General features: G+C 35.4%; 1 protein-coding gene across 1 annotated transcript; it reads left to right on the forward strand.

Annotated features, from left to right (window-relative positions):
- The first annotated feature begins 8,832 nt into the window (after window positions 1-8,832).
- Window positions 8,833-25,061, forward strand: LOC123548583 (uncharacterized). The gene is made up of 6 exons (XM_045335961.2): window positions 8,833-8,964; window positions 9,410-10,016; window positions 12,915-13,073; window positions 13,362-13,613; window positions 17,783-17,873; window positions 22,070-25,061. The coding sequence occupies exons 2-6, from the start codon at window positions 9,462-9,464 to the stop codon at window positions 24,829-24,831; spliced, it is 3,819 nt and encodes a 1,272-aa protein (XP_045191896.2). The 5' UTR covers window positions 8,833-8,964; window positions 9,410-9,461; the 3' UTR covers window positions 24,832-25,061.
- Window positions 25,062-25,847: the final 786 nt, after the last annotated feature.

Below are 25,847 nucleotides of genomic sequence, written 5' to 3' on the forward strand. Positions count from 1 at the left end.
AATTGTCTTTGTAGTTTTATAACAATTTATGTATAGTTTTGCAATTTATTTCGTTATCCTACTACATGTATTTGATAACTTATTTTGTAATAATCGTGTGAAATAATACAATCATACGCCATCTATGCTAACGGTTTAAACAGGCAAACTTCTATAACAAAATTATAACACAATGTCAAAAAAAGAATGAAACAATGTTGGCTTTCAAGTTTAAAAGGAATTTTGAATAGGATATTTTTTATAATATTACAGAAATAATTTTCGCACATAATAATTATTAAGTTATTTTCAGACGTCATAGAATATCTGCTATATGTTAAATTTATAATTTACTTAAATGTATACGTAAAGGATATCGACCGAGTACAAGGTCTTCCTCTGCAGGAAAGACCTACGCACGAGCTTCTTGTGAACACCGAGAGCGCGAAGAGCTCGAGGTGTTTTGAGAAGCCCGTGCGCAGGTCTTTCCTACAGAGGCCGATGTATGAGGCCGATACCCGACTTACATACCGTCATTCCATCGGTTACGATTCTGACGAAATTTTATCACAGGCATTAGATCTCAGATGATATAATGAACTCAAAGACAGAAAGGGTTTTCTGACACAGAATATAAACATGTAAGGAATTTATGTTACTTTTAGAAATTTAGAAGTTATGAAGTGATAATTGTTCTCGTAATTTTGTTTATATAGGTGTAGGAAGTGGTTAAACTGCACATGCAAGACCGGGAAGGTATGTTACCCCATCAAATATTACCTGAAAGGTTTATGCAGGATAATAATTGCCTGCCTACCAAAACAGTACTTCCATATCGGTAGACAATATGAAACCTCAGAAAAGTAAAAAATATTTTCATTTTTGTAGAGCAAATTATGGACATTTTTGTGACAAAACACCAAAAACATTCCTAAAAACGATTAAAACCTTTTACTGTTTCCGTGAAGAAACTTGATATAATTTTGAAAAAGGTCACACAAATCTCGTTTTCGAAGAATTTGACGTTTATTTATAAAAGAAAATTTAAAGTATGGTGTACAATTCGCACCATTTAATCGAATCCGCTACGGTTACACGTCTGTTCCAGGAAGACATTCCTGAGCACCTTATTATTGAACAAACGGGACACCGTTTCATTGCCAGATGTGTGTCATTTATGGCTGGATTTTAGAATAACTTTTCTCGGTGTTCATCACATTGATCTGACGTGACGGATATAAAACCAAAGTCCGTAGGTCAAAGATCAATATCACACGTGTAGGTCAAAGGTCAAGATGTCCTGAAAATATACACACATACATGTATGTGTGCTGAAAGTCTAATTTTCTCATTGAAAGAACATCGTTTTTATTCTCACTCGTAGAAGCTTGTCTACAAATGTCAGACAAGAAGGTTATAGAAAGTTTGTCCAGTACCGATTTAAAAAAATATGTATGAGACTGTGCCCCTACTTTGAAAGAAGTGTAGTTTTAAAGAACCTGACTCAATTTTTGAAATATATACCCTTAGTATAAAAGATCGTACTGAGTGTAACTAGAAACCTATGTAAATGGCTTACTTATACTTCAAACATTTAAAGAATTAAGTGGGAGGATGTGTAGTGACAACGTATCATAAATGCAGCTGATATTTTTGAAGATATATCCCTAGATGTTTAAAAATTGTATGGAGCATTACTTGTGTAGTATAAGAGGCGCTCGTAATATAAAAACACATTGGGGACAAATGAAAAGGCACAAATCGCAACCATATATTATTAAAATCTGTGTTGCATTTTATTCAAAGTTTTAAAGTTTATTCAATTGAATAATGTTTTGATTGGAATAGGCTGGAAAATGGTGAATTGTAAAACGTTTTTTGTCTGCCTCAGTGGTAGAGCCACTGGCGCCAGACCAGAAAAAAATGCCTCTGTACATGTTATACCCTACCCCTAGGTATTCTATAAGAACCATGGTCATGAACGGGAAAATATACTTACCCGTTTCAGTCGCACATTTCATACCTAAAACAAGCAGTTCGGTAAAAATGTAATTTGGATATCAAACAAGTGGTAATTTATCTTCCATTGTGTACTGGTCACATTACTTCAATACTTCTTATCTTAGAAAAACAACGCGTAGTTTATAGTTTTTCAACGTTTCACAAAAAACTTGCTTGAACTTCCCTGGTGACTTTCCGTTCTAGATTACAAAACCATTGTGATTGGCTGTTGTGAAAATGTATGTCAGTCGTCATTTTACTACACGTGTTCGCTAAAATGTGAAAATCAGCATAAATGTGAAAAATGAATAAAATAAACAGAACAGATGTAGACTTATGTATGATTACAAATTAAATATCATATACAAGATGGATTTCATTCATCATTTCGAATTTTAGTGTAAAATTGTGAATTTTTTAAATTCTGTTTTTGTTTGTTTATATTTTGCCTAAGGTTAAAGGTCAGTAATTCAAATCCTTCTTTGTTCCATATAAAAAAGGACAACTTCATGTCGTCTTTACGTATCTTTAGAGAACATCACTTTTTCCTACACCAGTTTTTCATGAAAGTTCTATCACAAATTAACGAAAAAATGAAAAGAAAATAGGGGGTTGAATAGTTCCTAGTGAAATGCCAGTCAGTTGTGGTCTGCTACCCTAAAAATGGCGCATATTTGCTCTCCTCCGCGCAGTAAACACCTACTTCCGGTTTCGATCTGCAAAACTTGCCATGTGGGTTGTATGAACATGAAAACCGTCTCATTTCATGCAGAATGTATTCTAGTAGCGAAAAAGTGTGATTAAAGCACTCGTTCTACACGAATTTGCGCAGAAAATGGGAACATTAGGATCTATTTATTATGGACTTCTTTCGACTACACCACGGAAGCACATTTTCGACCGAATTACTGACATTATTCCTATAAGAAATGTTTCTTATCAAATTTCTCACCATTTTCATCTCTATTTCCAAGAAAGATGTAATACCAAACATATTGCCAAGTTTCATTGTGAAATTTCGAGATTTTGGAGAAATATAGACATTTAATTGAAGCCACCCCCTACCCATTTACAGGGCTAAATTTTGGCCTTATGGTCCTTTTATTGTATATTTTGGTAAAAGTTTCACTTTTTTGCATCATTTTTCACATGAATTCTGAAATATCATTCATTCCGTCATGAATAAGACCCAGAAGGATGCATTTTATGCATTTTTTGACATTCTGGAGACAAAGTATTGGCTTTTAAATCCCAGAAATTGCTGCTGAAATAGGCGCATCTACATAAAATAAGGTCAAAATTCAAAAAAATTCAAATTTCATTATTATTTTGCATTGGAAACACTCTTTTATATCATATACAACCGATTTATGGCTATAAAGACTAATTACGATGTGTTTCGAGAATAGTCTTATTTCAGCTGTTATAAGAAATGTTTCTTATCAAATTTCTCACCAATTTCATCTCTATTTCCAAGAAAGATGTAATACCAAACATATTGCCAAGTTTCATCGTGAAATTTTGAGATTTTGGAGAAATATAGACATTTAATTGAAGCCACCCCCTACTCATTTACAGGGCTAAATTTTGGCCTTATGGTCCTTTTATTGTACATTTTGGTAAAAGTTTCACTTTTTTGCATCATTTTTCACATGAATTCTGAAATATCATTCATTCCGTCATGAATAAGACCCAGAAGGATGCATTTTATGCATTTTTTGACATTCTGGAGACAAAGTATTGGCTTTTAAATCCCAGAAATTGCTGCTGAAATAGGCGCATCTACATAAAATAAGGTCAAAATTCAAAAAATTTCAAATTTCATTATTATTTTGCATTGGAAACACTCTTTTATATCATATACAACCGATTTATGGCTATAAAGACTAATTACGATGTGTTTCGAGAATAGTCTTATTTCAGCTGTTATAGGTTAAAGGTCAGTAATTCAAATCCTTCTTTGTTCCATATAAAAAAGGACAACTTCATGTCGTCTTTACGTATCTTTAGAGAACATCACTTTTTCCTACACCAGTTTTTCATGAAAGTTCTATCACAAATTAACGAAAAAATGAAAAGAAAATAGGGGGTTGAATAGTTCCTAGTGAAATGCCAGTCAGTTGTGGTCTGCTACCCTAAAAATGGCGCATATTTGCTCTCCTCCGCGCAGTAAACATCTACTTCCGGTTTCGATCTGCAAAACTTGCCATGTGGGTTGTATGAACATGAAAACCGTCTCATTTCATGCAGAATGTATTCTAGTAGCGAAAAAGTGTGATTAAAGCACTCGTTCTACACGAATTTGCGCAGAAAATGGGAACATTAGGATCTATTTATTATGGACTTCTTTCGACTACACCACGGAAGCACATTTTCGACCGAATTACTGACCTTATTCCCTAACGTGTGCACACCGCCGTGACCTCTAGACCGGATGTTCATTAGGGAAGGTCACGCAAGTTTTTTCTGTAACGTTGACGAAAGCGTAAAATATGTTGATTATCTAAGAAATATTGAATATTGAGACAATGTGACTGGTGCACGATGGAAGATAAATTGTCGCTTTTTCAATATACTAGGTACCCATGCACCGAACTGCGCGTTTAAGTTGTGAAATGTACGATTGAAACGGGTTAGTATATTTTTCCGTTCATGACCATGGTTCTTATAGAATACCTAGGGGTAGGGTATAACATATACAGGGACATTTTCTTTTTGGTCTGGCGCCAGTGGGTAGAACGGTCATTCTTTACTTTCACTTATCATTTCGATTTCACATACATATTTTTCCTTTCATCATTTACGGCTTTATTTGTAAATTTGGAATTTTTTCCTCATTTTGGTCAGGCATATCATGATTATCTCACCATAAAAAATCATGTGATTGAAACATATTTATGTGTTTGATAGATGGTATTTAATTATTTTTCTTGTGCTCAGGTCTGGGTAGAACAGGTAGACCACGTACTGCACGAAAATTCTTTTGTTCAAAGAGGTCTTTCAGAAAAATATAGACCTCTTCCTAACAAAGGAAGAGGTATGTAAAATTATCATTTAGTCCGTGGTCACATTGTTGTAAATATAAAATCCTATAGAAATCAAGTAATTAAATCCGATTTTATCTTACGCCATTGCCCCACAAGTCTTAAGATACTACAGTAAAATCCAGTTCACAGTGAGATAAATATCTTCTTTCTTTTATAATTGATGATTATATATTTTAATGGCGGATTAGGTAGCTAAATTATATGTAATTATATTTCAGAAGACGTTAAACTACATTCTTAAAAACAATCAGATCAAGATTTCAATGGTTTTAGATGTTGTTCAGATACATTAACTGTCACGCTAAGATTTCAATATTTGTTTTACGAATCAATATGTTAGTACAATGTCTACCCAATGCTAATGTTAAAGCCTCTTATAAAACTTCTGAAAAAATAATTTTTTGGTTCGCTAAAGCTTGATATATGTCATTTCAATGTATATTTTAACATTGGGACATGAAAATATGTTCCTTACAAACCATGTTTGTTTACATAGATCAAAGAAGGGATAAAATAGGGACATTTTAAATTGTTCCTTATAATAGAAAATTTACCGAAAATTCATTTTTAACTATGTTCGTTATATTTGAAGTTAACTCTGTTCACAATGATTACACTAGCGTGAAATCACAATGGCGAAGCGCGAAACTGTGAATTTTTCGTAATTTCGCTCTTCGCCATTGCAATTCCGCGTTTCGCAATCGTAATGTTGCATTTCGTGCTTCTCCATCATGCACAGGTGAAATGCGAAGGGTTGGATCACGATCCATGACGGCAAAGCGCGAGATCACAAGCACAAAATCGCGAAAATTTCTTAATTTCGCACTTCGCCATTGTGATCTCACGCTTCGCCACCGTTATTTCGCTCTTCTCGCTTCGCTATTACGCGATGGTGAAGCACGGAATTTTGCGATCTCGCATTTTGCCGTCGTGGCCCCACACGAGATCACGATAGCTAAGCGTGAAATCGATAATTTGTTTTGTACTTTGCAATCGTGTCGCACTTTGCCATCGTGGTCTATCTCTTCGGCATCATTGGGTAGGCGATACGTGAAGCGCGGGATCACGATGGCAAAGCTAGAGTGACGGTAAAATTCATTTTAACAACTATCGTACATTTACTTATAGACATATCCCTTGAATGATATATCCAATCATAATAATATTTTGACAGTATATTACCCCGAAACATCTGTTTTGTTTAAATACTTGCACACATGTACATGAGCAGCAGTTTACATGTGTAATATTATACGAATACAAAGTAAAACCATACATTTTATATAAAAGAAATGAGAAAAAAAGATATTTGTGCAATATTTTTGCTTTAAAATATATGCTATTTAAAATGCACAATTTGCCGTTTTCACATTAAAAAAATAATCAGAGGAGGATACCTCGACCCCAGCATTACCTCTGCGTACCATGGAAAATGCCCCAGCTACGCGCCTGGGTAGGCAAGAATGACTTGATTCTAATTAATGCAGATGTAACCTGTGACCTGACCTCAGTTTGACCTTGAACTTGATCTCGTTTTAGACCTAGGTTGCTTTGTATCGACAAGGATGCCACCCGGGGGCATCAAGCGTTTATTGAACGCAGCTCCATGTTTCAGTATGAAAATGGCCAAAAGTAACTTTTAATGGGGGGGTGGGGGGGGGGGGGAGACATTTTGTTTTTGCTCTCTATCCATCCGGCTGTAAGTCCTTCACACTTTGTTTCTGATCATAAACTGGAGAATCATTTGACCTAGAGTCTTCAAACTTTGAAGATTGCTAGGACTTATGGAGTACACGACCCCTCCATCAAAAGTCAAACTCACATGGGTCTGAACATGGAATACCATTTCAGATCAATAAGTAGATGACTCCTATTGATTTTGGGGCCAGTCTGTTAAAGGTCAAGGTCATAGGGGCCAGAACATTGAAAACCATTTCCGATTAGTAACTTGAGAACCACCTGACCCAGATTGATGAAACTTCATAGGATGATTGGCCTTTCACACTAGATGTCAAACCCATTGATTTTGGGGTCACTATTAAAGGTCATAGGGACCAAAACATGGAAATCCATTTCTTATCAATAACTTGAGAACCATTTGACCCAAAACCTTTAAACTTCAAAGGGTGATTGGACCTGCAGAGAAGATGACCCCTGTTGTTTTAGGGATCACTTCATCAAATGTCAAGGTGACAGGGGCCATCTGCCCTTCGCAATTCATTTTCGATCAATAACTGGAGAACCTTTTGACATAGAATGTTCAAACTTCATAGGGTGGTAGTACGTATATAGAGTGGATATTCCTTATAGGTTTTTGGCTCACTTGAGCAATGATCAAGGTCACAGGGGCCTGAACATGAAAACACCGATTAATAACTTGAGAACCACTTTGCCTAGAATGTTTTACCTTCATAGAATGATTGGGCAAGCAAAGTAGGTAACCTCTATTGATTTTGCGCCACTCGACCAAAGGTTAAGGTCACAGGGGCCCAGAACAGAGAAGACCATTTCCAATCCATAACTTGAGAACCACTAGGCACAGTATGTTGAAATTTCTTTGGTTGATTGTACATGCCTATTGCAGCTGGATCCAGAGAAAAATGACTGATACATAAATATATGCTTTTAACAAGTCTTAAGCTAGACATAAGCAAAATGATCTGTATAAGATTTGTTCACTGGTTAAGAGAGGTCTAATTACTACAGACTATCATAGAAGGTTTACAGTGTCACAAAATTAAGTTACAAAACTAATATCAGGAATAAGAACACGAGTTTCACACTGTGCATCTCATTTCATTGCGATACGATAGGCTTCTTAAATACACTTATCATCATCTGGCTAATTATTCCAGTCTTAGAAAGTGCCATTGCATGTATCATTGCATTTAGGCCTAAAAAATCTTTGTTTCCGGTAACATGCTCAAAAAAAGTAGGGTAGGTAGGTCTGATTTTTTTTTTTTGGATTTTTTTTATTAAGGGAGACTTTTTCGGAAATTATTTTTTTGTCAAAAAATGATTACAAATAAGGGGGTTATGCCTTTAGAGCATCAATAAGTTGATTTCTAACATCACTGGCCGTGTTTAAAGCATAAAAAGTGCAGTTTTGCAACTATTTGTTAAAAAGTTGAAAAAAATATTCTCCAAGGCCATTAAAACATTTAGGGTCGGGCCAAAAATTTAGGGTAGGTCGGGATACCGGAAACAAACAATTTTTTTTACGCCATGGAATTGGCAAAATAACTTAGTTGATTTTGTGTAGAAAATATGTATGTAAGAATAATTAAAAATATACTATAGTATTGTTTCATATATTCTGCACAATAAAAATGATAAACATATGGGAAATCATAGCCAACTTGGTTTGATATGGTAACAACCCTCCTACACCCATCGCACCAGCATAAGCAGAAAAGAACAATGAATGGACTGTTATATTATCTCAAGGGACCCGTTGCATACGATACCACCTGGGCCAGGGCATGTAAATTGCTGGGTCGCTGGTGTTACAAGACAGACAACATCAGCGTTCCCGTAAGCCGTGACAAGACGTTTAATGAGATCAGGACCAACAGTTTTATCCACGTTAGGTCTTTACAGAGGGTTAGAAGTTTAAGGAAGGGGCTTCCGTGCCCGAAAGGTTAAGGTCGCTGACAGACTTCAAATCAATTGCCCCTCACCGATGTGGGTTCGAACCTCACTTAGGGCATTGAATTCTTCATGTTAATAAGCCATCAGTTACGAAAGGTCGTTGGTTCTAGCCAGGTGCAAGACCGTGATGACGCAGCTGGAAAGTCGCCATATGATCTAATAGTACATGCCTGTGCGACGTTAAACCCAATAAAACAAAACAAACAAAAGAAGTTTAAGGTTATAATAATAGATAACGATTGCGCATGTCAGTATCCATAGCGAGATGAATCACTAAAATGGAGAGGTAACATTTAGATAAACTTTTAATCGTTTTTAATAGAATTAGAGCACGACACTATTTTACAATTTTATCTGTATTAATATATATTTAAATGAATGTATTATTCATTCTATACTGGTATATTCAACTGATAAATTACAGTTATAACTGAATACTGTACATTCAGTATAATTCGTACAAGTTCCAAAACTTCAAAAATGTGGAAAAAGAAACGATTTTAACAGTAAAGCTTTTTCATTGTGCTTATTTTACCGAACATAGAATTGAAATATTGCGGTTAATACATCAATTCTTAAGCGCTTATTTCGTCGTACTTTCGTTTTCGTCATTTAGTCAGTTTCATCTATCATACATGTACTCATACACAATTATTTGCTTAATGAAAATCAACATATAATCAAAAACTGTAAATAAATAAAAGCTTTAAAGTTTCCCTCTATTGTTTTAGAGAGGTTCACCGAAAACGAAAGTTGGATAACAGGAAGTAATATATCTGTGAAATGAGTCATCAAGTAGAGTTAGAGAAAAAGAAGTATAGAAACTGGGTGAGAGGCGGACTGGCGTATAAATATCTTAAAGAAGGTGTAAAAGGATTTGCTGATGATGTGGTTAATGGAGAACAAAGGAGAATTAATCAGGATGTCATATCCGGACGCAGCTGTAACAAATGCAACATTAGAAACCTGCGACCATTGCATACTTGTAAAAATGATCATGCCGGCAGAAAGAAATGTCCATGGGGTCAGAACAGCTGTAACTGTCTGTATACAAAGAAGCAGCGATGTCCTAATAAAGTATGCGACGTTATTATGGAAGAAATTCTGAAAAATCACGCATCGGCACCGCCTGCACCAAACTGGAAAAATACAGATATACAGAAATGGTGTTCGGATCCATGGGAGATCGCAAAAAGTTTCATCAATGCGCCGGGATATTTTGACAAGTCTAGGGCAGACGATATTGACATTTCAGGGTTACTTCATGTTTTCATCAACAATATCAGTCACAAAACACACTTGTCCGACAGCATAAATAATGCCGACATATTTCAAAAGGTTCGTAACGTGAACTCGTTTTTCATTTTAATAGATACTTGGGTGAATGACTATAGTTCTCCCGATGCATGCTTTTTTATACGCCCGAAGGGACGTATTATGTTATGACGCTGGTGTCCGTCTGTCCGTCCGTCTGTCCGTCTGTCCGTTAGCAATTTCGTGTCCGCTCTGTAACTCTTGAACCCCTTGAAGGATTTCAAGGAAACTTGACACAAATGTTCACCACACCCAGACGACGTGCAGAGCGCATGTTCCGGATGTCTCGCTTCAAGGTCAAGGTCACACTTAGGAGTCAAAGATCATATCAGTTTGTTTCGTGTCCGCTCTGTAACTCTTGAACCCCTTGAAGGATTTCAAAGAAACTTGACACAAATGTTCACCACACCAAGACGACGTGCAGAGCGCATGTTCCGAATGACTTGCTTCAAGGTCAAGGTCACACTTAGGGGTCAAAAGTCATATCAGTTTGTTTCATGTCCGCTCTGTAACTCTTGAACTGCTGGAAGGATTTCAAAGAAACTTGGCAGAAATGTTCACCACATTGCAACGATGTGCAGAGCGCATGTTCCGGATGACTCGCTACAAGGTCAAGGTCACACTTAAGGGTCAAAGGTCATATATGACTTTGCTTTGTGTATATTGCTCTGCATTGCAGTGCTCTTGTTTTTATTTGGCAGATCTCTTTTTTTGTACTTACAATAATTTTTTTTTGAATTACTTCCCTTTTATGTTACTATAAATATCTTATTTTGAAACTTTTTTATTATTGGCGGTAGGGAAAAACCGAGACCACTTTTCTGTGGTACAACATGGACGGTACCTCCAATTTTAAGGTGTATTTTTACATACCTGTACCTGATAAAGATTTTTTTGTAGACTTTGAATTTTTTTTTTTGTGGACTTAGATCTGTTTTTTGAAGTTTTCCTTTTGTTGTTCCAGTCCTTTGGGGCTTCAACAGTCAAGTCCTTAAAATTTTGCTCCTATCCTATGATGTAAGCCTTCGGGCGTATATTGCCCCGCTTGGCGGCGCTCTTGTTTTACCATGTTCTTGATGTCTCTGTAACCTTAGTTTCAAAGCTTAATAACTTTAGGCTTGTATAGCCTTAATAATAACTTTAGTTTTACAGGCTAATCATAACTTTAATTATTTGCTTCGTAAAATCATTATTTTAGTGTAAGAGTCACATAATAACTTAGTGATTATGAGTATAGTATCACATCTTGTACATGTTTAGTTTCATCGCCTTATCAGGATTTTAATTTCACAGCAACTTGATCCTGAATTAGATTTACAGCCTAGTAATGGCTTTAGTTTAATAGCCTAAACACGTCTTTAAGTGTCATAGTCTGTTCATAGCCTGATTGTGTCTTAGTGTCCTAGTCCGTTCATAGCCTGATTGTGTCTTAAAGTCATAGTCCGTTAATAGTATGTTCGTTTCTTCAGCCTCAAAGCGATCGTGTCTTTAATGTCATAGTCCGTTCATAGCCTGATCGTGTCTTAGTGTCCTTATCCGTTCATAGCCTGATCGTGTCATAGTCCAATCATAGTCTGATCGTTTGTCAGTGTCATAGTCCATTCATAGCCTGATCGTGTTTAAGTGTCATAGTCCGTTCATAGCCTGATCGTGTCTTAAGCCTCATAGTCCGTTCATAGCCTGATCGTGTCTTAGTGTCCTTATCCGTTCATAGCCTGATCATGTCTAAGTGTCATAGTCCGTTCATAGCCTGATCGTGTCATAGTCCAATCATAGTCTGATCGTTTGTCAGTGTCATAGTCCATTCATAGCCTGATCGTGTTTAAGTGTCATAGTCCGTTCATAGCCTGATCGTGTCTTAAGCCGCATAGTTCGTTCATAGCCTGATCGTGTCTTAAGCCTCATAGTCCGTTCATAGCCTGATCGTGTCTTAGTGTCCTTATCCGTTCATAGCCTGATCATGTCTTAGTGTCATAGTCCGTTCATAGCCTGATCGTGTCATAGTCCAATCATAGTCTAATCGTTTATCAGTGTCATAGTCCATTCATAGCCTGATCGTGTTTAAGTGTCCTAGTCCGTTCATAGCCTGATCGTGTCTTAAGCCTCATAGTCCGTTCATAGACTGATCGTGTCTTAAGTGCATTAGTTCGTTCATACTCTGATCGTGTCTTAGGCCTCATAGTCCGTTCATAGCCTGATCGTGTCTTAAGTGCATTAGTTCGTTCATAGTCTGATCGTGTCTTAAGCCTCATAGTCCGTTCACAGCCTGATCGTGTCTTTAGTGGCATAGTTCGTTCATAGTCTGATCGTGTCTTAAGCCTCATAGTCCGTTCATAGCCTGATCGTGTCTTTAGTGTCATAGTCCGTTCATAGCCTGTCTAAAGTCCGTGCATATTTATAGCCTTATCATGCCTGTAGTTCCAAAGTCCGTTCACAGCCTGTTACTGTCTTAAGTGTCTAATTCCGTTCAGAACCTGATCATGTCTTAAATGCCAATATCCGTTCATAACCTTATCATATCTTAATTGCCAATGTCCGTTCATGATCGTGTCTTAAATCATTTAAATGCCAATGTCTGCTCGTAACCTGATCATGTCTTTTGTACCAATGGACGTTCATAACATGATCATGTCTTCAGTGGCAACGTTCGTTCATAACCTGATCATGTCTTAAGTGTCATAGCCTACTAACGGATTTTAAGTTTCAAAGCCTGACCAAGACTTTCATTATAAACCCCGGTCCTGTCTTTCATATTCCCGCCTGATCATTATTTGTAATCACGACTGTTGACTTCGATCTATAAATAACATAAATTTGTCATTTCATTTATTAGAAATAATAATTCAACTTGCTACCCGCTATTGTCCGCTTTGTGGTATATTGTTTGTAACAAGAGCATAATGACGTTGTTTGTTTCTTCAGATTCTGAAAAGAAGAAATGAATTATTTCATTCACCGACCATGGAAATGGAAGACACCAAGTTGGATGAATGTATAGATGAAATCATAGCAACTCTTGAGGATGAAAAAGAATTGAAAGCAAGACAAGATGCTCAAGCAGCAGTCTTAAAACTCAAACAGGTATAGTATTTGAAACTAGTGTATTACATCATTTAATGACAAAAGAAAAATGATAATTTTAAACCAGTTTCCAGTTGTATCACTCACATTTATAACAATCTGAAATTTCATTTGTAGCAGCCGCACTTAGTAATTGTTCGAATTGTTGCATATAATTTCATACGTATCCAATTTATAAGTTTCACATTCAGTTGGTCATGAATCCGATATTGCAGCTGTTTTTTCTTGACAACCTTTTAAGACATAAAAGCATGATGGCCGTAATAACCAATATAATTCTGCTGTCAGTTGAAGCAAGAGAACTTTATCATTACCACACACAACGAGGTCGATGTATGCAGAGATGCTCTAACATCCATCACCAACAAAACAGAAGAATTGAAACAAACGATCCAGGAAGCAAAAGACGACATAGCTAAGAAACAAGCAGAAGCTACTGAAGCAGCAGGTGATGAGACAAGGAAAGAATCAGACAGTCAGAATGAGACACTATATGAAAGAGTTGGGCGGCTTGAATCAGATCTTTTGGTTACAAAACAGGTAATTGATTTTACTGTCTGTAATATTTGTACTACACGGAATATGTTGAATTCATGCCAATAATTAGTTCCATTTGATTAGTTTTATTACACCAAATGCACTATGTTACAATTAAGGAGGCAGTAAACAGTTTTCTGAGCTTCTCGGCCTAGAGTCACCTACCTAACTTTCAAAACTTCACACAAAAGTCTGTAACCGCACACCTGAAATAAAGATATTGCAACATTAACATCACTGTATGTCTATCGTTACAAACCATCTGCAATACATCTCAAATATCTAGTTTTCTGTTTACAAGACCTGAATTTTGTGCTCTCCCGGTCGCGGAAACTGATGACGAAAAAAGCTAAATTTGCCAATTTTTTAATCGCTGCAGAAAATTCCCTGAAAATGATAGCCCCAATTGCTACACTGTTCCATACTCCAGTAACACTGTAAAATCTGAACATAAGCTGAAATATATGGGCCATCCGTACCGTTTTTTCACTATTCCACTTTTCCCGAAGCCCCTGCTAAAATGACAACCCCACTTTAAGCTAGCTCAGAGGAAGCATGTATACGCTCCTGCAAGTCATTACGTCATACTATCAAGATCAAGGCTACTCAGTCTGACTAAAGTACATATCCTAATACGCTACGCATAGGATCTGAGAACGACCTATTCATAGCCTCGTTCTGACAACCCTTTCGCTAGCCAACCAGGGCTTAGCTTACAACATTTTGCAAATCTACCTGTAGCCTTGACTTTTGATATTTACAATTCTTACGTCGTTATCTGTGAGTTAGCCGGTTAGCTCAGTCGGTAGCCGGCTTGCTTTGTAAGCGAGGGGTCGCGGGTTCGAATCCTGGAATGAACGCACATTTTCTTACTCTTTGACTTTTAGAACAAGTCGTCTGATTGGTTAAAATAAAAATAGCTATACTGGAAATTCAAAATATACAGAAGACGTATGTGAATGGGTCGTTCTCAGATCTTCGTTTAGAAGATCAAGTACTTAAGTCAGATTGAAGGCTACTCAACTGATTTTCTTTAAATAAGTGCATTACCAACTTTTAGTAACATCGATCTATTGGAAAATCGATAAATTTGCCTATATAAACAAAGAAGGAAAAAATCACTTAAACTTCAATAGAAAAAGTTCTATTTGGAAATCAAAAATTCGATACCCCACAAATTAAAGTTTAATTTATTCCGGATATTATGAATGTTTTTTTTAAAAAATATTTTAATATTTGGTTGGTCCTTTTTGACTTTAAATAGACCCACCTCAGTTCATATAGACTCTGTAGGAAACGGATAAAAAAAAACTGACTTTTTCGAATATAACAGATAAAATGAGATATTTTCCGCAAAAAATCAAAAATTCGATACCCCTAAAAATGTAGAAAAATTATTAAATTTTTGTTATGTGTAATTTGTTTTAAATTTTATAATGGTTTGTTTGGTCCTTTTTGCATTTTAGTGTGTACAGTGAACATTTCTTAAAAAATTCCGGCATTTTCCGCCGTTATCCGTAAGTACTCGGAAGCTGTTATGGAAAATATTGTCGTCTGCTAGTCTGACTTTGGCGGTACAAATTGTAATAGATTGTAGGCAACTTCACATTGACAAAAAAAAAGAAGATTGTAATTAGAGAATTTAAAACAAATTAATTGTTGAACTCAGAAACGCCGAAACCTAGATCCGCTGTCGTTTAAAATAACACTATGGAGGATTTAGTCTTTAATTCGCAATTATAAATATACAAATGCTTTTAATTTTCATCGCAAAATATACTTAAAGCAACTAATTCTCATGTGTTTCCGTAAAATATAGTCTGTCAGTAATTGAGTTTCAAAGCATTCTTAAGAAATATATAACGATGATTAATTTATTAATTTCCAGATACCTATATTATTTTTTGCCGAACGATCTGGAGACTTTTTTTATTGCCGTGGCGGTCCGGGTTCGATCTCCGACGCGGTCATCTTTTTTTCTTCATATGGGATTTTTTAATATTTTTTAAACAAAAAAAAAAAAAGAAGAAAAAAAAGTCATTTTCATATGACCAAACTTTAATTTGAAAGATAGCCTTGATGAACTGATAATTCTGCTTCTTTCCGAATTCTTTGTATATATTATTCTGTATTCTTAAATTAATGCATGTTTTTGGTACATTCTTTAATCATTCGTTTTAAAAAATTGCGATATCTATTATTTGATTTAATTGTAACAAATATCTTAAAATTACCCTTTGACTTTTATTGTGTATTACAATATTGCTTAGGGGTAAACAATATCCGGTCAGTGTTGTTTCAAGGCGGGTCATAAAAGATATGTTACCCCACTTATTATAAGTGAGAGGTATTTTTATTGTTTTATGGTTTTTGCGTTGTAATATATGTTTTTCACTTTCTTCTGTCTTTATATAGTCTTTTCCCTTTCTTTCATGAAATTTGTTTTTACGATTTTTACCCTTATTTCATAAATCGTATGACAGTAGGAAGAATCAGTACAAATTTAGAATTCACATCGTTAATAGGGTTGTTCCGTAAATATTTACTGAGTAAAGAACCTGGCCCAAATTTCACGAAAAATCTTAAGTTATTAATTAGTTAAGTCTGCTATTCTAAAATTGAGATATTGATGAAGTTATTGTTATTAAATGTTGTTTTTTTTTCTGTAACAATATATTTATAGTTAAAGTATACTATGGTAGTAGTATTTTTCAGCAGTACTTATTCATGTCACGCAAATATGATATTTAGGCACGAAATAAGAAACTAAATCCTTACCATGCTAAATTACAATAATGAACTTGTCTGTCTTTCAATTTGGACATTACTATTAATTATGAAAAGGGTGCATACCAAAAAGTTACTGGCTGAATGGCAGACAGTGCAGATAATGATCAGTCTGCACGGATGTGCATGCTGATCATGGTCTACACTGATTTCAAAGGAAGAACCAATCGTGTTCAGCATGGTAAGGGTTAAGTATTTAGTTTTATTTCTATATTTCTTTTTCTTTAAAGCGACCGGCTTCCAGATCGTTCGACAATAAAATACTTTTTAGATGTCTTGAAAAAAAAAAGCTATATTTCTTATGAAGGCTTCAAAACTTAATTACTGACAAACTTTATGTTATAGAAATACATGAGAATTTGCTGCTTTTACTACCCGGTTTTGCGATGAAAATCGAAAAACGTTAGTGGTTTAGAATTTTGAAAATATTTTAGAATCAAAAACTCATATTCTAATGTTCATAATATGTGAAAGAAAGCGCGTATAGAGCAAATAGCTATAAAAATAAATTGTATTTTATACTTCTTTGTATAGAGGAAGTATATACGATGTTTAGATAACATATTCATATTCTTGAATATTTATTTTATTTACAGACAGTTTCTTGTGCGTAAATATTTCTTTTCTGTACATAGATATACGTTAGCATGATGTTTCATGTATTAAAAAGAAAGTAAATCTATGTGTTCGATGTATAAAATGTAACGATTTCTAAATATTTTAGATAACATATTCATATTCTTAAATATTACTTTTATTTGACAATTTATAAAGTATTATATAATTTTTCGACTTCCGTATTTATAATACAAAGCTTAATCAACTTCATTTTGAAACAAAAAATATTATAATTGCTTAAATTCTAGCAAGGATATCCCAGAATCTGATCTGATTTCCACTTTAATAATTACCAAAACTTCATTCAATTCAAGTACATCGTTTAGTTAGCAAACCGCCCGCCTGTAAATGCATCAGATAATGACCAAAGATGTTAATTATCGATTTTTCCCCAGTGTTACTACAACAACAACAATTAGTACGGAAATCAACGAATCCGTCCGATAGCGATGATATCGGATTATTGGTTTTATTGATTTTTATGATAGGTAGATCTGTCCCGCTTTATCGGTTTCGAGATGTTACTAAAAGTTGGTAATGGAAACTCAATTCTAGCCGCTGAAACTTCAATTCTAGCAATTATTATTATTTAGAAGTTCAGATATGCACTTCATTCCGGAAATTGCCTCTTATTTGTAAATTTGACCCTGGCAATTCGACACTAACAGCTGAAAGATGTTTACTGCCTCTTAAGTATGTTTTTTCTACGCACCATATTTACTTCTAAAGATCGAAACGTTAATTGTCATTTCAATTTATATTTTCAGCGGCTTACGACACTGGAGGGTAAAGTAGACAAACTGGACACCATACGTCAAAATCACCAGAAACAGTTAGACTATGTTGAAGGAAAACGAGGTAATAGACCATTTTCCCATTCCCTGGTTACATGCAGAGTTATCTGCACATTGTAATCCAAAACGAGGCGCAGACTGCTGGGCGGACACATCGATATATTCGTAAAAATTGTTCTTTCTTAAAAGATATCTGACAAAATCGATTTGTTTTTACTAGACTTCTTCACAAATTACCTGTTGGTCGGTTCCATAATGAATACTTCATTTCTATACAATGAGAAGATGTAATTTGATAAAAGAATAAAACACCCTTGTTATCCGGATAATACGAAATGATGTGATAATTCCAAAATGCTAAAAACTGGAGGAAATGTCAAACTTGGTATGGACATAGTTTTTGTCAGTATTTTCTTATTACTCATTCTGATCGTTTAAAGTATTATAACTGAATTAATATGGTTTAGAAGCTGTACCATTTGCACTAGTTAAACAATTTGAATATGGGACATATTGTTCAGTATGGAGAGCCCAAAACAATGTGTACATTTTGCTTCTGAGAATGAGTTTGGCGATTCAAAGCGTTGTCAGCCTCATTTAATGGAATTTAGGTAATGAATATTATTTTGTATTATTCAGTTATTATATAAACAATGATATGAACATGTTCAAAAGTTTTTATTTTAGATCAAATAACACACATTGACAAATATATAAGCTTATGTAGTAGTTGATGGATACTGACCCAAGTGTTCACAGAAATTTCGAAGATAAAGCCCAAAATGCTATGAGGATAATAGCCAATATTGTAGTTTGAAATTTTGCATATGCTGTTCTAAAGGTACTGATTGTTGTATATTGAAGAAGTACACTAATAAAATGTGGTAACTAATGGCTGTAGCTTGCCCAAGGTAATATTTTATACACATGGTCAGTACCAGATGTTCCTTAAACATTTTATCAAAAGGGTAAATGTATATATCTTTGTAAAATTCTGTTTTAAAACTCAAGTCCGCTGTCAGAAGGTTCTGAAGCTTACACGCCTGTATCTTTTCTGCTAGATTTTGGTAAAAAATTAAACAAGCCAGAACCGGTAAATTTAACACCTGAATCTACATGTGCTGAGATTCCACAGGGGGATGGGGTACACCCATATTTAGAAATTAAGTATGCTAGGGGTCTGTTAGCATTTTAAGAGTGTGAAAATAATGGCTCTTTAACAGGTCAGTTTTGCTGGAATATGTTGAATACTGTTGTGAATTCAGAGAAGTACATTCCCGTAATCCCTTAACTGATAATAGTTTGATGCTGTACATAATAATTTAATACATTTGTTAACTTTTCCATACAAAGTTGTCTCCTACCAAAATTTCATCTGCAATACAAGACTCACATGCATTTCTGTACTGAAATATAGAGTTGGTCCCAGTGTATAGGATAAGATCTATGTTCATTAACTTAATATTTGTTCAGTATCCCCTTCCCTCTTCTTCTGTAAGTTCAATACATTAAGTTGGTGTTATGAATTGTAACTGAGATCATTTTTTTTTGCTTCGTTCCTTGGGCTATAACAACCATGGTATTTTGACTACTGTTCAAAATCTGTGGAATATTTTGTGGTGTTGAAAATCCTGGGCATTTTTGAAGACAGTAATATACGTCTCGTAGATCTTGGTAGGATGAAGATAACCTCCAGCCAAACTCCAAAAGCCATTTCTAAAGGAGCTAAAGATCTATATGGGTTGACTGCCGGGTACCCCTACCAGCACTGAAACAAGCGCTAATATATGGCCATATCTTTTCGGCATTCTTTATCGGGTCTTTATCCAAAGTGATCATTCGGCCTATTTCTATAATTGTAAGAATTACATTCATGGAAAGAGAGTGTTAATTTTTTTTTTCCGATAACACATGAGGCAAAAACTTAATCTGCGATGGGTTTCATATGATGTACTTATTAGGCTGCTGTGCCTGTAACCAGTACAACAACAGCTGTCGAAGGACAGCAATGCTCGACTATTCAACAGCCTTGTCAACTGAATTAATACAAAAGTCGAAAAAAAGGGAATAATTTTGTTCAAATGGGAAAAAGGATTATGGAACCTTCACAGTGTTACCAGCTCATGACTGAGTGTGTGAAGTTTCAATCCTTTCCCATTAGTAGATACTGAAAAACTAGCTTACATGCAAAAACTTTCAAAAACCTAAAACTGCTAAGTTGAAAAAGGGGCATAATTTTGAAAAGATGCAAAACAGAGTTATGGGACCTGCACAGTGCATGTCAAATCACAACAGTGGACAAGTGTGTGAAGTTTCAGTCCATTAATGAGAACTGAGATACCAGCTTACATACAAATCCGTAACCAAGAAGTCGAAAAAGAGACGCCGACGTCGACGCATGGGTAAGTCTAGTAGTCTGGGTGAGTCTAAAAATCGTTAACAGGTTCATATCATCATGTTGTTACAAACTCATTCACAAAAAGCATGTCCGCACACACAAAACTGGTCAATGCGTAATGGTATGTAAATAAAAGGGCATGTAGGGCATTATCCATGGTCATTTTCGGCTATTATCCAATTTTCACACACGGATCAATATAAATGGTTTTGACCTTGAAATTTGACATTGATTTTTATCTAATACCTACTTTCACATTTCTCAAGCCGTAGCCTCCAAATTTGAAGCACATGCACAGTTTTATATACCGAAATGAACTTTGACCTTGAAATTGACCTTCTGACCTACTTTCACATTTCTCAAGCTACAGCTTTCAAATTTGGACCACATGCACAGTGATATGTACTGAAATGAAATGTGACCTTGATTTTGACTTTGAGCTAGTTTTGAAATTTGGAACAATCAAAAATGGCTCAATGGTGGGCGCCAAGATCACTCTGTGATCTCTTGTTGTAAAATCATGCAGATGTTGTTTGATATATGTTTATATAGCAAGTGCTGTGGATCGTGTTAGAATCTGCGATAAACATTGGTTGACGCGCTGACAAACAAGAAAGCATTATGACGTCAAAATATACGGGACTTTATCGGGTTGGGTATTAATCAATGTAAATTTGCAACAAATATTTCATATATACATGAATCAAGATACCCCTTAATCATTGAAAAGTCAGGGAAATTCGAACAGGAATGTATCGGGTTGGATATCTTTTTTTCCAAATAATCTACAATGTAAATTGGTACAATTTTTTTTTTATATATATTAATAGCGTTGCGAGAAACCTTGAAAAGTCAGGGAAATTCAAACAATTTCCAAAGTAATGGAAATTTGAGGATTGTGAATTTCACAAAAAAATCACAAAAGTCAGGGGAAAATAATTTCCTTGGATTTTTAGCTCGACTGTTTGAAAAATTTCAAATAATAGAGCTTTTGTAATCACCCTTTCGTCGGCGTCCGCGTTACAAAGGTTAAAGTTTTGCATGTAATCAGGTTTCTCAGAAACTATTTGGCCAAATACTTTCAAACTTTACACATGTTGTATTTTTTTTTTGCACCGTCAGATGACCGTCTGTGACAAGAAACATACATCTAGCTTTTATGTGTCAAAATTATGTCCCTTTTTTATTAGAATGTGAGGTTAAAAATACATATATGCATCTAAGCAGTCTTCTCAGAAACAACGTAGCCAAATGCTTTTGAACTTTGCATGTGTTTTTGACATCATGAGATTTCCTCCCTGGACAAGAAACATAACTCTAGCTTTTATTTTCTCAAAATTATTTCTCTTTTTAACATAAGAGTTTTGAGACTGGTTTGAATGTAGGTTTCTCAGGAATTACTTGACCACATGTTTTTAGATTCCCTACACGTCTTTGGCATCATTGGATGACCTCACGTGGCAAGTTTTATGACTCTGGCTTACATTTTAGCAAAGTTATACCCCTTTTTGAAATTTGAAAATTTTGCTAAAGCTTTTGTATGACAGCTATAGTACTAGGTGGAAGATATTCAAATAGTGGAGCTTGCTGCCATTAAACAGCTCTTGTTTTTTTTAAAGTAGCAGTGTTAAAGTATTTGTTTAATTGACGCAAAATCTTTTTGACACCACATTGTCTTTTACTAAAAGGTGAGAAATAGAGTTTTGCGTATATTAACAAAAGGATGTTACGTGTACATCAATTATTGCTCCTGAATTTGCAGTTAGATATTTGTGAACTCTTGTTCTAATTTACTATAAATCAGTAGTTTTGTATCATTGTATGAAATTATAAATATTAAGAACGTTGTGTTTCTTTTCCAGCGCTTCAGAATGGCTTGGTGAAATTATATCAGCAGCATTATGTAAAAACATCTGTTTCACCTCTAAAATCTCGAGAGAATGACATCAGCATAAACGAAGTTTATATTACACCAAATATGGCAGTCGAAGAGCAAACAAAGTCCAATGATGGAGAAGTCAAAAAAGTTCAAACGCGCACGCCTGAAAAAAGATACATACGTGGATATCGTGAAATATTTCAAACAAATGGACAAAAACATAAAGCAATTTATATAGTGGGTGATGTTGGAAGTGGAAAAAGTTCTTTCTGTAAAATGATGATTCAGAACTGGTGCACTGCTTTTACAGATAATTCCCTCAGTATCGTTGCTGGCAGTAAGAGTGTTAACTGTACGGACCCTGATTCCGAAGCTACTGCTTTTACAGATAATTCCCTCAATATCGTTGCTGGCAGTAAGAGTGTTAATTGTACGGACCCTGATTCCGGAGCTACTTACGAAGGTATAAAGGAGTCCGATACACCGGGCAATGAATTGTCGTCTGAGTATTCACCGAGGTTTGCGTTAGCTTATAACGATTTATCGGATTTGATAGTATGTGAACCAGACGATGACTCTTCATACAGTGATAATCAGTCTTCAAAAGCAGACGATGAAAATATCAATGAGATTAGAAATTTTGATTTTCTTTTCTTTATACCCTTGCAAAAAATGTCGGGACTAAGCGATATAACTGAAATGATCAAAGCGATTGTTACAGACGCCGGCCTGGCGTCAACTGACGTGATAGACGGAATACTTGATCACGAATCGGAACGTTGTCTTATCGTTGCAGACGGATTGGATGAGTGGACTCTTCCTAAAGATAAATATCGTTCATCACATGTCAGTTACGGTTTACCAAAAAAAGACAGAGCAAAACATGCAACGGTCATCACACTTTCTCGGCCGTCAGCTAAAGGAATACTCAACATGAATTCTTCGGAATGTGATAAAAAGGTGGAATTGTTAGGAATTGATATCAGATCAGTTCAAAGTTTCATTGAAACATACATGTCAAAGTCTAAAAATAAAGGTATATCTTTAAGAACATTAATGATGAAAATCGAATCTGCGAAACTTAAACATCTTGAGAAAACCCCTTTGCTTTTGCAACAATTGGTATGGTTGTATTGTAACGGAAATGAAATTGGAAAGTCTATCAGTGATACATACAGTCATATTATAAATATCATGCTAGGCTGGACACAGAACAAAGAAGAGGAAGAAGACGCGGAAGAAGATCAAATTGGCGACACAAATGAAAATAAAGATGAGAACCTCCCTGGAATGTTACATAAATTTGACAGATGTGAGGCAAATAAAAGATATCTCCTTCCATTAGCTAGAGTTGCATTTGAAGCCTTAACTTCAGAAACGGGGTCAAACACATTCGGCCGAAAACAACTGCGAAAGAGAGGCGTGCCAAATGATTGTATAACTACACTCATAAAGTTAGGTATTCTGATAGAAGAGAATTGTTTTGATCCGACACAAGAGAACACCAGGTTAGCATTCATTCACATATCCTATCTTGAGTTTTTCACTGCAGTACATATGTCTGGTCAATATAACAAAGATCAGTGCTCAATACATCAGCAGACAATTTTGGAAGAACTATTTCGAAATTGTAAATCAGCTGCCGACATACTACAGTTATCTAACGTTATTAAAATGATATGTGGATTATCTCCATGCATAATATCAGAACTGTCAAAAATGATGTCAGAGATTGTATCTGAGGATGAAAATATGATAACATATAGAAACACTTTGCCAGCGGATTTGTGGTACGGTCCAGACGTAGAACTTGAACAGATTCAGCGTCTTATGTTCGACTGTCTGTCCGAGGGAGATTCAGATGATCAACCTATGATCAGTCTGTGTTGTGTTATCATAGATGACTATATAGATATTTCATTTCTGCAAAGGATAGTACCGGAGAATGTGTTGCATGTTAATGTACGGAGTATCTCAGATGTAAAAGTATGGAAGTGGATTGCACAACTGAAACGACTTCAGTATCTGCACATTCTTCATCACTATTTTTCACATAGTGGGATGGAATTGGTATCCTCATTTATACAAGAAACGCCTTTAAGATATCTTTCATTGTGCGGTGTTAAATGTGATTCATCGTTCGATGGAAATTACCAGCAGAATGTTTTTTGTAAACGTCATACGATTGATCTTTCTAAAAATAATCAGCTTCAGATACTTCAGTTAAAAGACTGTGACGACGTGATAATACCTAACATTAACACTAAACATCTTAAAATATTACATTTGTGTTCATTCAGTACATTAGATATTGATCTTCTGTTAAATGCCAGCAGTCTGACGGAACTTCACTTTGGATCTTACAATTCTAGATTAACATACAACAAACAAGTGGATTCTGCGGTACATACCTTACATCAGTTACGGAAACTCAGATTATCATATGGTGTAGATATTGATACCAATGCTCTCACTGTTACACCTGAGATGAAAAACCTTGAACACATTGAACTACTGGAAGTCATAATGAGCCCGGAAACATGGCGTACATTCCATGATAGTCTGCTTACTCTTCAACAATCTGTATCTGTACAGGTTGATAATTTCTGTAGAAAAACAGGCGACGATGAAGTTGACTATGTAAGACAGAATAGAATGTTTGAAATGATAACAGAATACAGGGGCATTTCAAATTTAGGACAAAAGATAATTGTCGCAACTAGAAATATTGAGAACTGCAAGTGAATGTATGACAGTATTTCTGATGGAAAAAGAAAACATAACATTGTTTCTGTCGGAAAGTGAAAACAGTACAATATTTAGAGAAACAAGAAATAAAATACATTAGATCTTTTAATTGCATTTATTATAAAAAATGCGAGTGTTATGTACAGACACTTCTTTAGCATAATGCGACACTTGTACACATACTGAAAGTTAAATAATGATGAGAATAAATATTCATGATAAATCTATCAGTTTTATGAATTATGCGTAGTTTAAATATCACATGTTTAAGTAAGAAAAATGTCTTTTGTGTCTTATCAATAATTGGTTTTCAACGCTTAAAACATTGTTCAGTTTGATTTGCAAAAATTTATTTCTCCACAAGTAATTGTTAACATTGGAAAGAGGTTGAGCAAAATTCGTGGAACTTCCTTTCTAAACAGTCACATACATTTTTAACAAACTTGGGACGCGCGTGTAGTTGTAGTTTTACACTTGAACTCCGAGTGACCCATGCATACACTGTTACGCGTTTTATGGGCACCAGCTGAACACCAGCATACTGTAGTTACGTCGTCATCATCATCATCTTTTTCATCAATTTTTCGTCGGTCGTTTATCATGATAATTTTTCGTCCTTATCATGAATAAAAATGTTGGCACAGAAAAACAGATTGTTAGTACAGGTATTGATGAATTTGAATAAAAAATAACAACAAGGTGTTTCTGTCACAAAAACATATCTCTCCGTCGCTATCTACACCTTTTGCTCTCGCTTTGTGCAGCAAAGCGGAACGTGCCAGGTTGGTACCGATCACCACAGTGAAGTTTCGTCAAAATCCAGCCAACAGTGTGACCTGTGAAAGCCGGACAAGATTTTTCTATTTTTCTTAGCTCTGGCGGCCATTTTGTGCAGTGAAGGGGAACGTGTCGGCGATATGCACAACAAGGTTTGGTACCGATCACTCCCGTAAAGTTTCGTCAAAATCCAGCTGGCAACTTGACCTGTTAAAGCTGAGCAAGCTTTATGCTGA

The sequence above is a fragment of the Mercenaria mercenaria genome, chromosome 6, assembly GCF_021730395.1.
Source record: "Mercenaria mercenaria strain notata chromosome 6, MADL_Memer_1, whole genome shotgun sequence".
NCBI classification, from domain to species: domain Eukaryota; kingdom Metazoa; phylum Mollusca; class Bivalvia; order Venerida; family Veneridae; genus Mercenaria; species Mercenaria mercenaria.